At 39.4% G+C, this 16,255-nt stretch overlaps 1 protein-coding gene across 1 annotated transcript in view; it reads left to right on the forward strand.

Annotated features, from left to right (window-relative positions):
- Positions 1–58: 58 nt before the first annotated feature.
- Positions 59–16,255, forward strand: part of Eml6 (echinoderm microtubule associated protein like 6) — a 275,911-nt gene continuing 259,714 nt past the window's right edge. Inside the window, exon 1 of the mRNA XM_004632420.2 lies at positions 59–255. Within this exon, the coding sequence (XP_004632477.1) occupies positions 59–255 (197 nt within the window). The remainder of the gene's footprint in view (positions 256–16,255) is intronic.

A 16,255-nucleotide genomic window follows, 5' to 3' on the forward strand; every position in this document is an offset into this window, starting at 1 on the left:
CCCGGGCGAGCACAGAGCCGGCGCAGGGGGGCCGGGGCGCGAGTGGGGTCGGCTTATCATGGCGGATCGGACGGCTCCCGGCTGCCAGCTCCGGCTGGAGTGGGTGTACGGGTACCGGGGTCACCAGTGCCGCAACAACCTGTACTATACGGCCGGCAAGGAGGTGGTCTACTTTGTGGCTGGGGTCGGGGTGGTGTACAACACCCGCGAGCACAGCCAAAAATTCTTCTTGGGACACAACGACGACATTATCAGGTAAGGGGGTGAAGTGGGGCGGCGGGAAGGCTGGGTGTGGAGGATGGAAGGGTGGGAAGAAGAATGACCAGCCCGGCTTTCCCAGGGTCAGATGGGGAGCCCCACGGAATAAAAGATTCTCTCTGGAGCCGCATAGAATAACGGAAGGGCTGCTGGTTGTGGGCTAGGGTAGAAATAGGGTGTGTGTGTGTGTGTGTGTGTGTGTGTGTGTGTGTGTGTCTGTGTCGGGGTGCAGTTGGGGAGAGAGGCGCGTCTTTTCTGTTTATCCCTCCCGGAAGGCTTCCCTATCTCTACAGAGTTGAGCGTTCTGATGCATTTTGGTGTTCATTCCTGCTACAAGTGGAAGGACTGGGTAACTATCACACACTTCTTCCTATCGTAACTAGGTAAACATAGGATGAACTGTAGGTATCATCTTCGGGAGGCTTCTCAGCAGGTTCCTCAGCAAGCAAGAAGATTTTTTTTTTTTTAATTGAAAAGAAATTTTGTAATTTGGAATCTTTATCCCAGATGCTTCAGACCTGGAATATTTCTGCAGTGGGTGGAGAGTTTCTTTCTTAATATTTCATTTGGTAGTGTTTTAATATGAAAAGCATATTCACACACTAAATGGATGCTTGTAAAGCATCATTGAGGTTATAAAAGGCTGATAACTGCTGGACCACAAAAATCCTACCAGCCTACCCACAGAATGGTCAACAGTTAGTAGAGGCTGGTCTATGGAATGAATGCGGAAGTCCCCTGGATGAACAGCCATGTTAGGGGCCCTCTCTCTTAAACCAAAGGGGGCATATTTTGATTTTTGGTCCTTTTCTGACCTATCTGGACCAGACACATTTCCTCCCAGATCGTCTCAGCTTTTCCATTGACCAAACAAGGTGTGGTCAGGATGCAGTTCACAGAGCATCCCTTTGGGCCGTGGGCAGTTAAGATGTCCAGGGCATGGGAGCCTCCACTTAGAGGAATAGACGCCGTATTTATACCTTCCAAACTTGTGTGTTTCACTGATGCAGAACAACTTCCATTATATTTTCCGAATATTGCCACTTTTGCCTTTCACAGTGAAATAAGTGATTAAGTGGTGTGATGTCAGCAGTCCTATAATTTCTCAGTGGGGAGAATTTATATGCATACATATGTGCATATACATGTTAATATATAAACTTTTAACTTTTAGATGAAGCTGTTAAATGCTGGGAGCTCTAATGCTTTCAAGATTTGGTGGAACTGACATGTAAAATTTTCTTCACATCACATTAGGCAAAACAGCATTTGCTTTCCTTCCCTGATATGGTAATGGTTGTGATTGGGGCATCCTTACTTAGTCCTGTCCTGCAGATTTTGCTTCTTTAATTGCCAGAGTAGTTATTAAAGTCACAGGTGCAGATGATTAACAGTGACACATGAAAAGGTTAGATGTTTAAAAATTTAAACCCATTCTGTTTTTGCACTGTCTGTCTTAATGCAGTGCTTTCCATTACAACAGCAAAATAAGATGTAGTCCTTTGGGGGCAGGGGGAAAATGGCAATTAAACAGAAAATTCCCTGGGGTTAAGGAATATTAACATGACAGCTCACTGAACTACTTTGAGGATTTGAACTCTTAATCATAATTCTTACTCGAATAGAAGAAAAATGAACTGTTGGAACTGAAAATGGGAAAAGGGTGGAGTTGCAGTAAACCATTGTGATAACAAGCAGCTGGGCCAGGGGGCTGTGATGACATCTGGCTTGTGTGCTCAAACACTCGGATTGAAGAAAAGATGCGAGAAGTCATGTGCATGATTAGGTTTGCAGGGAAACCTAATTGATAAAGAGAAAAAAGAACAGTTTCTCTTCTGATCTATTTGGTAAGGTGGTTGTGTTGAGTAGTGACATAATAGTAAGCCTGATTTCAGAAAAAAGATAAATTCTTCACAGTATTTGTTTTGGTCTGAGCATGTACAGGTGAGCAGAGCACTCTAACCTTGTTTTTCTTTGCAAAATGGAAATGAAATTAAGTTTAGTGGATTAGAAAACACAAATCACAGGTCCTTATGCAATTAAAACCTATAAAGTTGAAATGTTTATGCTGTTATCCTTTATATTATACTGTATATGGTAAAGGAAATACACAAACCCCAATACACAATCTTATCTTCATCCATCCATTTCATTTCTCTATATCCCAGTATAATACTGTGTTTTCCACCTGAAATGTTGAAGTTTGTCACTGGATGGGGAAGACTGTAGCAAAGGTCTTAATGCAAAAATACTGTATTTTGAATCATTGCATGAATATTAATAGTTCAGACTTTTGATTCTGTCAAATGAGATCGTCCAAGTAACTATCCACGTCATACTTAGCTTTTGCATTATTTTGAAGGATACATTCATATGCACACATTTCCTCCTGTTTTGCCTTTGTGTAGGTTATCTAGAGTATTAGCTAGGAAGTAGCCCAACAAATATTGATAACATACTCCATTTGATAAAACCATGTGGTCTGTGGGATCATGATGAACCTTAGTAATGATGTAGGATTTGGCAGAGCTCATTAGAGCTTAGCATATGTGTCCTCCTGTTTTGACTTGCTATGTATTTAAGTCAGGTTTTTAAAAATACTTGTATGTGGGGCATAATGTGATTTATTGGATGTAGAAGCTTAGATTTAGTCTCTTGAATGATTGCCTCCCAATGTGCATACAGATTAGAGAATGATGCCATATTTTTAGCCCTAGCAACATTGTAATGGAGCAAATAAATACCCAGAGCAATATTTGATCATGGCTTGAATGCAATGACCATAATAGGAACTGGATTAACTACTAACTTGGTGTCTACTACGAGTAGCCCAACATGTCATAGCAAGCGAGTAAGAGACAGAAAAGGTCAGGAACACATTTGCTCTGTTTCAACTGCCTTCCATTTTTACAGTTACTCTACTTGAGACATTTACGTCTGCATCTGAGTCTCTGTCTTGGTTTTGGAGAGTTCTTTGTCAGTATTTTCTTTCCGACATTTTGGCTCTCTACTGCCAGAGAGGTTTATCTACTCTTGCTTTACGAAAAAGAATACTGACTTTGACATCACATGCACACAGATAAGTATGAATTCCATTCCTCTATTGATGGAAATGTGTGACCTCTCACAGTCTTGAATGTGAAATGGTGTGACAGTGTCTAAATTGTGGAGTTGTTGCAAGTTTCAGCTATATTCCAAGGATTTAGTGTAGGGCCTGGCACTTAGTTGGTGCTCAGTAAATGTTCTCAGTTGCAGTAGTGGTACTTGTATTTAAATACACACCAAAACATGAAATAATGATGCCTCGCTTTTTGCAAGCAGAAGTCCAGACTCTTTACCTTTCCATTTTCTCAGGTCCTAACTTATCATTCTATCTTTATTTTTTATTTAAAAAAGTTACAAATTGTTTGTTTCCCACCTATCATACAATGCAGTTGTTTTATTCTTCTCTTCCTTCATGGTGTCTTTCCCTTGAGCCTTCTCCCTCTGTTCAGCCTAGATCCACTACCAGGTGGGCAACTTTCTCATCAGTAAAATAACTTCCTGATTATAAAATGGGGTTTATAGGTATCCACTTTATAGCATATTGTGGAGATTACATACAAGGTTCCTGTCACAAGGAGCTGTTTGCATCCATGTCATGCAAGGCCTCCCTGCTTCTTTTTCACTTTTGCCTCGAGACCTTTTATCATCCTCAGACCAAGAAGGGGATGCCAAGAAGTTTTAGTTCTTTTGTGACCAGTGTTGCTCACTTACATGTGTCCAGTGCTGTTCTGAGGCTGAATAGTTCCATTTGTAAATGAATATGAACTCCTTGATGCTGGGAGTGAATCCTAATATCAGCAGAGCTCATATATTTTTTGAGTTCTGGAATCAGAACTAAATGTGTATGCAGGTTTGTCTCATGCATTCTTTCAACTGCCATGTGAAGGAAGTTGTGGTGTTGACCCAGCCTGCTGTTGAGGGGCTGATGCCGAAGGTGGTTAAGGGTCTTGCTTCTGGTGAACATCTAGCAACTGAGAACTGAGAACTGGGATCCAATCCATCGGACTCCAAAAACCAACACTATTGCTTCAGAAGCTGCCGCTGCTTATTTTTTTTCAGTCACTATGCTTCCTACTACTGAGAATGTTCCCCAAAAGAATTCACTAAGTTTTTTCTCTTTGTAATTGTCATCTCTTGGTCTATAAATCCTGTGTTTTCTTTCAAGAGTATGTGAAGCAGATTTCTAAAACTAGTAATAGAATCATATTCAGGTTCGTTTTAGGAATATCACTAATTTTGATGTAATGAGCAGAAACAGTAATCCACTGGAAGTATTTACATTAAAAAACTTAAAAGCCAGAGCTCTGACATAACTAAAGTAATCTGGTGCTGCAGATGTAACTTTGTTTGTTGGATTTGAAGAGAGGCATCTATTAGCCATGGTTGAACTTGGAGCACTGGATAAACAGGTAACATGATGACCTAGAGATAAGATTTTACATTTTTAATCTCTTGATCAGGTTGAGTAAGGGAAATATGGAAGTAATTATAAGGAATTCAGTTCATATTGAGTGCCTGCTTTCTTTCTTTCTTTTTTTTTTTTTGATATCTTAAAATTTATTTTTTGTTTACACCGATGCACAATGTAGATTTTTTAAAAAGTAGTAGGTAGTTTATTTATTTATTTATTTATTTGTTTTTCAAATCAAATTGGTAGGACAGTTTCAATAATTAATACATTACATACATTCCTCCCAGTGGTTAATTGCTGTGCAAGATGTGGACATGATATCCTATTTACAAACACCATGAGAACAAATCACTCTATTCATTAAGAGAATGTAACTATATATCTATCCTAACCACTTTGAATACACAGATACAAAATGGACATTCATCTGTATACCCTTTTTTTGTTAAGTTCCGTTATTTGAATATTATAGGTGTGTTTCCTCAGCAAAATAATCTAAAAGAGTTCAGTAGTCCATAATAGTATTGGGTCTTCCACTTGACTGGCAATGTCAGAAATTGTTGACCTGAGTCCCCCACAGCTCAACATAACACCATGGCTTTACTTCTTATATTTCATTTCTATACTTTTCTGCTGGGTGGTTAAGACCGAGTAAAGCAGGACTTATGCAATAAGAGTTGTAGCTTTTGGGTCTGATAAGGTCATTGAAATCCCCTCAGGCTTTATCCTGAGATCCTGTACCTCAGATTGTTTGTCAGTGTCAGCCATGTGGATGAGTCACAGCCATTGCTTGGCCAATGTGCTCTCTGTGAAAGCCTGAGAGATTATTTTCTCTCCATGTGACTGTCCTTAGGCACACTCTACATCATCGATCATTTTCTTCTTTGGTCCCATAATCTCCTTGATCAGAAAATTTGGGACATTGGTGAGTTACATGACATTACAGTACAAGTTCTCTTATGTCCTGAGTCTTAATTGACCTTGGAAGGCTAGGGCCAAAATGTTGGCTTTCCTTTCAGCCCTCCTTTTCATCTTATTTTGGTCTGCAAACTTAGGTTGTTAACCATCCAGAAGACAAGCTTATTGTTATTACCATACAACTTAGGCTGTTAAGCTTAACCTCACTATCTGTTTGCATATCAAACGTCTTAGGCATAATATGGAACAGGTATTTTTCATCAAGTATTGATATATTGAACTTTAAGTCCTTACAGAATATGATAAAAAACATTTAAAAATTAGAATATATTTTAAAAATAGACATAAAGAATTATATACGTCTTATGTTTACACATAAGTCCAAAAATCTCACCATATACAACCTTGAAGCAGGACAGTCCCACAATATTCCTTTTCCTGTCTCTTGCTTTCATTCACCACCCGCTTCTTTTTGAACAACCATCTACCCGAGAGCCTTCATAGTAGCAACTGGCATGTCATGACAAGCAGCCCGTATTCAGAAGACCAGAATGACAGGCACTCCAAGCATGAAACTACTATTACAGATTACCATCTGCAGTGCAGTTCCTTAGTTCACAGGTATCAGTATATAGAGTGCCTGCTTTCTAGCACACACTTTATGTATGTGTTTTCTTGATGAAATTCTCCTTCCTCACGCTGAGTGATTTCCTTCTACAGGTATGGTTTTGAGAGGGAACTATGTTTAATCAAATTTGTTGAATGAGATCATCCCACCATTCACTGAATCTTACTCATCTGTACACTGGCAAGGGTATGAAGCAAAGGCTTTTGATGAAAGCTTATGATCTATTAATAAAATTTTAATTATTATTAATGCATTGTAGTCTATTTTTTAAAGATTTATCTATTATCTAAGGTTGGATATTTTATTTATTCTCATTGGTAAATATTCATGTTACATAAATGTGCCAGGTGGATGGGGTGCAGCTGTGCACATGACAAAGTTCTGCTGCCTTGAAGCTTACATTCCAGTGGGGAGGCCACCAGTGAAGAAGAAAGGAAATAAGGTAAATATGGTGGTGCAAGAACAGGATGATCTTAGGGGGAGCTGGATTGGGTGGGAGGACCTTAGATAAGATTTCCAGAGTAGCTGGGACCTGAAGGGTGAGAATCAACCTGGGACAGACAGGTGCAGTTGTGATGGCAGAGAGGACAGTAGGTGCAAAGGTGCCAGGCTGGGCAAGAGCTTGGACCTAGAATTCTACCATAGATAATGTAGAGAAAGGTCAAGGTCATCGTAATTCTCATCCAGGTCATTAATGCCTTTTGGGTTTTAATGCCATATGTTGTCAATTTCCTAAATCCTATTCATCTATTGTCATGGGTACATTTTTTTCTTATCACATAATGGATCTCAGTTTTTTACTTAAAAACATGACCGCGTTTTTATTTGCAAAATAGGTTTGCTGTATAGTGGGTCACTGCTTTCAGTCATTGCTCTAAATGACACTATTTTTAAAAGGAATGATACCAGCCCCACCAGCACCAGTGGTCTTATACATAGGTTGTGGTGAAAAATTGTTCCATAGAAGACTTCTAAGCAGCACCGTCCTAGGGCTTCTTCAGTCCTTGGGGATATGGATCTGAAATGCTTTGCAATGAAGTGATATTTTTGATACCAGAGGAAAGGAAAGCAAACCCTGGCTTCATTTCTTGGGTTGACTTTAGGCTAGAACCATCTGGAAAGTGATCCTTGGCTAGTGGTCCAGGTACCCTCAGCAGCCAGGCTCTCTTTGTAAGTTACCTTGAATTCATCATATGTGGGTTGGTCTCAACTATAGTTAAAGTTTTGAGAGCAAACAGTTCTTAAGTATCCTGGTGATAGGGGACACTTTGGCTCTTGCTAAAGTGCAGATTCTGTAACAATAGACCTAGAGTAAAGCCGGATGTTGTGCAGATCCACCCAGCTTGGGGGAGTTGGTGCTGCTAATTCACAGGTTACATTCCAGCAGCAAGATTTGAAGGACTTCACTTGTATATTCCAAACTCAATAGACCAGTGTTTTTCAACCAAAAGATTACAAACTAGTGAAATAATCTCTTAATAATATATCTATGCTTCCATGAGACTTAAATTTGCCAATTCTTAAATAATGGAGTCCATGTCTTCAGTTAAGTTGGCCCCTAGCCCAGTGTTTCTTCTTTTTCCGAAGCCACACCATTTAACAGTCTCATCAGCAATAGGAGAGAGTTCCAATTCCTCCATATCATTGGCAATACTTGTTATTATGTTATTGTATGTTTTTATTAATTGCAATCATAGTGCACATGAAATGATGTTGCATTTTCCTAATGATTACTTATATTAATCATCCTATTATAAATTTACTATCTTTTATAAATCTTCTTTGCAGAAATGTCTGTTCAAATCCTTTCTCCTTTTTGAATTGATTTATCTTTTCATTGTGAGAATTGCTTACATATTCTAGATGTGTATTTTATGTAATATGTTACTTAAAATATTTTTTCCCATTCAGTGAGTTGTCTTTATTTTCTTAAATAATCCCTTTGAAGCAGGAAAGTTTTCAACTTTGGTGATGTTAAATTTATTTATTTTTTGTTTCCTGTTATTTTGAAGTCAGATCTTAAGAAATCATCATCTAGTTTAAGATCATAAATATTTATTTGTGTGTTTTCTTCAAAAGTTTTATGATTTTAGCTCTTACATTTAGTTCGAGGATCCATTTTGGTTTAATGTTTGTGTATGGTGTAAGGTAGAAGTCCGAGTGCTTTCTTTCACATGCATTTATTACTTGTGCCAATATTTACTGAAAAGACTATTTTTTCCCCATGGGACTATGTTGGTCACCCACAGTCACTGAATTCTGTGAACAAAGTGCCCCCCATTCTTCCTACATAGAAATATCTGGGGATCCTGAAACAGAAACAACCATTAAAGAGATTAACCTAGAAGTAATAGAAGTCAGAGGCTTTGCTTGCTGTCCTGTATGTGTAAGATGATGTTAGATATTATGAAGGATTTATAGATTTTTGTATATTTGTAGAATAGTGTCATTGAAACTTTATGGAACCACTGCAGAATTTGGTGATATGTGGGTCTGGGGACCAGTTGCAGCCTATACTTTGCATTTGTTTATTCCCAAAGATTCTTGCTTTCTAAAAATGATTTTATAGATGTCAACCTTGCTGCCAGAGATGGGTCTGTTGAGCCAGCTAGTGGGAGATGGCATGGACACTGAAGGGAGGTGTGAGAGAGAATAGTAGTTCATTTCCAGTAGTAGCCCTTTAGTAGTTCATTTCTTTCTTCTCCCAAAGAGAGGCTAGCAGCTGATGGCCTCTACCAGGAGCTCAAGGATTTTGGGGATTTTCACTAGGTTTCTGCCACTCCCTTTTTCATCACCCTGGGGGAAGGAGCAGCAGGCAGCTTCTACTAGCAGGTGAAGGAAGTTCCCTCTGGAGTGGGAATACATAAATAGACTGGTCAGAGATTTATTCTAAGGCTATGGAGAATATCTAATTTTGTGTGTGGTGCTGGAGATTGAAGTGAAGGCCTCATGTATTCTAGGCAAGTGTTCTACTACTGAGCCACACCCCCAGTCTTTATTTTAAAGGCATGAACTTTCTTTTTTAGTTTAACTGATATTCTATGTTCATTTTGAATTGATGTTATAGGTAAAACTAAAACAAGACCCAGAAATAACGGGCTGTATTTTAAGTAAGGGATCATTAGTTTCTAGAAACTAAAACTAAAACTTTTTGAAGAAGCACAATTAAGGAAGGGATTATAAGGTGACAAGAACACGTTTGGGGCCTGAATTACAGGGACTGTGGCTGCCTCTCAGGCACTGCACAGATGTCGGGCAGCTAGTCTTTTCCTGTTTCTTTCTCGTGCAACAACCTAATGCAGCGCAGGGATTTCGATCTCTGCTATTCTCTGGATAATATACACTTTGTTTTTTTCTGCCTTCAGATTCATTTAACTCAGTGATTCATTTTGTACATGGTACCCTGTCTACCCTCAGAGCTGTCTGAGTCTCAGCACACATGCCTATTCAGCTTGTTCTTACAAAATCAACTGAATAAGAAGAAATGCAGTTGATCAAGCATGGGTCCAGACACCCACCCAATCTAATCAGCTGTAGCATGGAGGGTGAGACCATATTTGAAAAGGCTTTTTATGGAAAAGCATATGCTCAGGACATCTGAACTGAGGAAGAATGAATGGCAACTCTACTACAGGAGATGGACTAGAAGAGGAGGCAGATGATTCCTTGGTGTATGGAAAGAGTAGGACAGTGATGAGGAAAGCTGAATTCAGGACAAGAAAAGGGAGATAAGTAGGGCTTAAAGTTCAAATATGAGAGATCTGATATATCATGGAATTTTCAGTTCTCCTAAGAGGGGGCCACCCCAAATCTCTCGGGAGTGCTGGCCCATCCCTGTACGTGCTGATTCTGGTTGCCTGAAATGATTCCTCAGTTTCCCACTGGTATAGTCTCCTTCTGTTCAGTCTCAAAGCAAGTATCATCTCTTCCTGATGCCTTATCTGATACCTCCAGACTTCTGTAGGCCCTCTTTTCTCTGCGTCCAGATCACTGTGCAGATTCCTCCCTTATAGCACCATTGTACCTTGTTAGATTTGGTGACTAACCACTTCCCCACCTGATCCTAGGTCCATGCCTGTCTTCATCCCTTGTATCTTCACTGACAATTGTGACAGCCTGATGTATTTTTATTTGCTTTGTATGCTTCATGTCTCAAACTAGTTGGAAATATCAAGGTGTGACGTAGAGGTACTATTTCTATAGAATTTGTGTTATACATACTTTCAGAGATAACTCTGAATATATTCTGACCTGGCACTGAGAAGCAGGATTTGAAATTTTCTTTTCTTTTCTTTTTTCTTTTTTTAATTTGAATAGCAATAGTGGCCAATTACTGCAGTGTTCTTAAATCTGACACCAGTTCCATTTGACTTCTTTCTTCTGCTGCTCTGCTACGCAGGATGGAAAACAGACATTGGACATAGTGTTTTGTACAGAAATATAGGCATGAACATTAGAATGAATGAAACAGTCCTTTTGAATGGCTTGTACTTAAGCTTTTTTGATTCATTATAAGGAAAGTCTTTATTTAATTTCTTTTGATTATGAAACCATAATCTTTTTTAAACAACAGCAACAGCAACAACAAAAACCCAGGTTCTTACTAAGTTGCTAATTTGCCCAGGCTGGGCTCAAACTTCTGATTCTTCTGCTTCAGCCTTCTAGACTGTTGGGACTTCAAGTATGTGCCCTCATACCCAGGTAGGAAACAGACAGTCCTTTGAAATAACTTTTGAAAATATGATGGAGTGTCTGTAAGAGGTAAATGAAGTTTAGGTTGTACAGAGATTGTAAGTATGTGCCAGCTCTAAATACATTTAAGTCTTCTGGCCCAGAAGAGCTTCACACAAAGAGACAGAAGTAGAGTTTCAAGGACAGAAGTTCAGAAGATTGAAAAGAGTAACTCTGGAAGGATGAAAAATAATGTGGCAGGAAAGCAGAAAGGGAATCGGGGAAGGAGGAACAGTCAGGGAGGGAGCAGCTCATGCAAGGTCCAAGGACTCACGGTACTGCAGGAAAAGTCAGTGTTGCTAGAGTAGAGGTGAGAGTGAGGGGCGCTCTGTGAGACTAAGCTGGATGGGGAACTGGGACAGGATCCTGGGGGGTTTATAGCTCATCATGAAAGTTACAGAGACAAAGAAGGGAATTTATAAGGGCAAGACAAAGCCAGTTTACATTTTAGAAAGAGAAAATACACGATTTCTACTTTATTGTTATCAACCTTTTCTTCACACTTCCTTCCCATTCTTTCTTCCTTCAACACCAAATATATCTAAAGAGGGAGTATAGCCTTGTACGTGGAGATTGGCTCCCATAGGACTGAACTCTGCACCAGCTGTCTTTATAAAGATCTGTGACTTTTATGGGCTTCAATTTCCTCTTCAAAAAAATGAGAAGACTGGCTCCATGATCCTTCCTAAATTAAAGTGCTGAGATTCTGAGTTGTCCCCTTTATCTCCATTTTCTTATCTTTCATTTGTTATTCCACTTCAAACAGCCACTGCCCTCATTCTTTGGAGCTGTCCAGTGACTTCCAGTGCTAAATGGGGGTCATCCTGCTTAACCTCTTTACAGTCTTAGGTCAAGTCGATCACCTTCTGTTTAGTATCCTTCTGTCCTTCCCTTAATGCTGTGGCCTCTTGGTTTCCTCTTACTCTCTGATTACTTTTGTCTCCTCTTCCCAGGCAAGGGCTCTCCAACGTCACTTACCAGGTTTTCCTGCCAAAAATTATTGGCCTTAAGCTAAGAGACCAAAAATATTGAGGGATATTTTATAATACATCTGATCTGTGCTTTGTAAAAAAATTCTTATAAAAGAAAAAAACAGATTAAGTATTTGCCCAGATTTTAAAAGTGGAAAAGATACCTTAATTAAATACAATGTGTAATTTTGGATTGGATGGAGAAGGGTTTCTATATGCAGTACAGGGACAAGTGGTGAAATTTTACTAAGACTGTGTATTAAGAATTCCTGGTTTAGGGGAACAAAAATGCCCTAAAACAAAGATTTTTTGAGCACCTATTAGGTATGTGCACAGCATGAGGAATCAGGGACGCAAATATGAATGAACGATATGCTTCTTTCAAAGGATATGCAGTCACAAGGGCAATACCCAGCGTAGTGGACCATTGGATGCTGACACTATGTTAGGCCAGTGTATGTGAAAGCCTCAAAAAGTAAATCCAACATGTTCAGGGGAGAGGCCGATGGTCAGAGTGGGCTTCCTGGAAGAAGCAGCATTAGATTCAGGTTGTAGACTCATCACTCTGGCTAAAGTGTGGATCATAATGCAGGTGTAAGACGATTATGGTTTATACAAGGAAAATAATCAATATATTACAGAAATTCTAGATTTGTAATAACTGAAGGGCTGTAGGCTGAGAGAATGGGGAAGGCAGAAAGAACAGAAGTGTAAAGTAATGGTTACATGCCACATCAGACATGGTCACCTGGTTGAGGAGCAGGTTCAAGGTCAGGGAAGGTAGATTCAGCTTTGAACAAGCAGTCATGTGCATGTGGACTGCATATAGGACAGTGGTCCTATAAGATTATAATGCAATTAAGAATTCCCGTTGCCTAGTGATGTCATATCCATCAATGTTGTAGTACAACACATCATTTATGTATTTATGTAATGCTGGGATGCTGTGCTGCCAATTGTATATAAGTGTAGTTACAGTTGGTAATACCTGGTTAATAAATGACTGTTACTAATTTGTGCATGTGCTTTATTACAGTTTTCATTGGTATTTTGGAGTGTATTTCTGCTTACATAAAAATACTGTGAAACAGCATACCATATACTGGCAGCAAGAGTGGTCTATGCTGTTTTAGCTTTGTGTAAGTATGTTCTGTGGTGTTCATGTAGTGATAACACTGCCCAATTATGCAAGTCTCAGAATGAATCTCCTTTGTTAAAGCATTTAGTTTGAGGTGTCTGTGACATACGCTAGAAGTATTTATGTATCTAGCTGTGTGGGTCTCTTGGTCAGGAGAGAACTGTGAGAGCTGTAGTGTATGTAGGAGTGAAAGAGAAATCCTAGACAGTATAGGGAAGAAGGAGAAGAGGTCCAGGTCAGGACTTCAAAGAAGATCAATTTTTAAGACCAGCAGATAAAGAGGTGCTTGTGGAAGGTGGGAATGGTCATGGGGATTGGAGATGAACAGCAAAGTAAAATGCCCAGGAAATCAAAAGGAGGGTGTCAAGAAGGAGGCTGACCAGTGTCAATAGGGTGGAGTCAGGTAAGTCTGGAAAAAGGGGTCCAGTGAATGGAGCATTGAGAAGGTCATTGAGGTCATCAATGAATTGCTTTTACTGTACTACTGGGAAGATTATTTTTTCTCTGGCTTTTAAGCTTTCTGTTATAGCAGTCAGAATGTCCAAGGGTCATTTCCTTTTATCTTTCCTTTTCTTCTTACAACCACTTTCTATATTTTGCTCATGCTCCAGTGAGTTTTATACTGCAGTGGTAGCAGGTAATCATCTAAGCCTAATGACTTTTTTTTTTTTTTTTTTTTTGTTTCAGAACCGGGGATTGAACTCAGGCCCTTGCACTTGCCAAGGAAGCACTTATTCTACTGAGCTATCTCCCCGGCCCCAGCCTAATGACTTTTATTGCTAGTAGACTATCTCTGTATTTTTTTCTTTTCTGAATCAGATATTGTTACTGATGTTGCTTCTCAGTAAAAAGTCTTCCAGATCTGTTTCCTTCCATAGTAGACAGGAGCACAGTTACTGTAGCTGTGCCATGTTCCCCTATCTGAGAGTCTGGACTGCTGACAATGAGTTCTTATGTAATCTCCCCTTGAAACTCAGTTTCTAATCCTTATGGTAAACTATCATAGAAGAGATATAGGTTGCAGTATGCTTTAGAATTAGTTTTTCCCATGTCACTTGGCTTTTTATATAATCTGTAGGACAGTAATTAAGGCAATAATTAATTAAATAGGCATGTGTTTAGTGCTTACTGCAGAGGTGGGTAAGGATCTAAGTGACAGCAGTCATAGTTATCCAGACAGGAAGCACCAAGTGCCTGCTGCCTCCCCCTTTTGTATCTGTTGCCCCATCAGTTGCCCCATCAGCTTCCAACACAAGTGATCTTATTCTCTCCCATAGTTCACCCCTTTAACTTTTTGTTTAGATGATTAAGTAGCCTCCTTCCTCTACTATCACTGCTTACTAATCTTTGCTCAAAAACTTGTCTGAACTTTCAAAATAACTACGAGCCCGTGTTAGTGAAAAATCCAAGACATCTGAATTAAACAAGATTTAATAGAAATATAGACAGATTAAGGTACATGGAAATGAGTGTACACACACACACACACACACACACACACACACACACTTTTCTTGTTCTGTCCACTGAGATGACCAAGAAGCAATGACACATCAGTAGCAGGGACAGGCCTGATAGCCTAACCTGTTTCTAAATACTGTTCCCCATAAAGAGACCAGAACTGATTATAAACATGGAATAGAGGGTGCACACAATAAATCCAGATTATCTTCTTGTGCTAGAAAGCATAAGAATGCCCAAGGAATAAAGAGAGATATTAAAATGACGTAAGAGTCACCCTAAAGGGACTTCTGCTGACCACATCTGGGATAACTTAAGCATAAATTACAGTCCCTTGCATAAAGTAACACATTCATTCTTGAGGAGAATGGAGAGAAGGTGAAGATCTTCCTAGAATAGAAAATTCATTACTAAACAGGTGTAATTATGGAGCTATGAGTGGAGAAGTCCTATTTATGAACATACTCATTGATGAATGAGTTCTGTTCCAGAAGAATGTTCAGAAGTTGGATTCATTCACAAGCACTTTTACCTTAAATTGAACAGTACAATCACTGGCTCAGGAGGGATTGCATAGAGTGAACTGACAAAAGGAGAGCTACTTTCTGGAAGAGGGAGGGTAGGTGGAAGCTGGTGGAGCTGGAGGACCCTCAGCAAAATGAGATGGGGGATGAAATTGGCTCACACCTGGTGCTGTGGAGCTGGAGGATTGTCCGCAGTAGGAGCTGAGTGGAGTACATGGTGGTGGAGAAAAAAGGAGCTGCAAAGCACTGAAAAGAGCAGAGGTGGGAGCAATTGGGAAAGAGTTGTTCTTGGAAGCCAAGAAAAGAGCAAGCATCTCTGTATTTTGCTGCAGCTGGTGGTGGAGGGATCAACTGTGGAGCTCTGCAAAAAGATGAACGAGGACAGGGACTTAAAAGAGATTGTGTGAAGAATGGTTTTGTTCCACTGGAGCTAGCAGAGTCCAGATTGCTAGAGCAGTGAGTAAGAATGAAAATGTGGAGGCAGCAGGACTGTGTAGCCCAATTAGGGCTCCATTCCCGCGTGTGGGGGCAAGGCACTTCCTGGTAGTTGGAAGATGTAAGGGTTGTCTTGCTCATAAGTGCCTATTCTGGGAAATTCCACTCTCTCCAAGTGCCATCTGCTTTAGTAGGCAACACTGAATGAAGGTGCACATTGACCATCAACTCTCTGTCTTCTCCAGTACCTTTAACTAAGACAGCAAATCTGCTTTAATGAAGCAACAGATCAGAGATTTGAAAATTTGTGTGTTGTTTTTCTAGGGAAAAAGCTTGTGATTTTCTCTGTTTTTTACTGATTTATTATTTCTTTTAAGACCTAGGCAATGTTCTATTTATATATGTTAAATAATTAAAAAAAGAGGAAGAAAAATGGGAAAATAGGTTTTAGCTAACCCTTGTAGTAATGAATATTATAAAGACTGAATTATTGGTAAGGTTTCCCATAATTTTGAGCTTTATTTTTTTTAATGGAAAATATTTAATTTTTTGTGTTTCTTTTTTTCCTTGTAATTTTATTGAGAAAAAAAAAGCAATAAGACAGTTTCAAATCAAATTGGTAGGACAGTTCCAATAATTAACACATTGCATACTGCCTTCCTAGTGGTTATTTGTTGTACAAGATGCAGACATGATATCCTATTTACAAACACAATTAGAACAAATCATTCTATT

This window comes from Octodon degus, unplaced genomic scaffold (genome assembly GCF_000260255.1).
Source record: "Octodon degus isolate 3935 unplaced genomic scaffold, OctDeg1.0 scaffold00048, whole genome shotgun sequence".
Taxonomy (NCBI): domain Eukaryota; kingdom Metazoa; phylum Chordata; class Mammalia; order Rodentia; family Octodontidae; genus Octodon; species Octodon degus.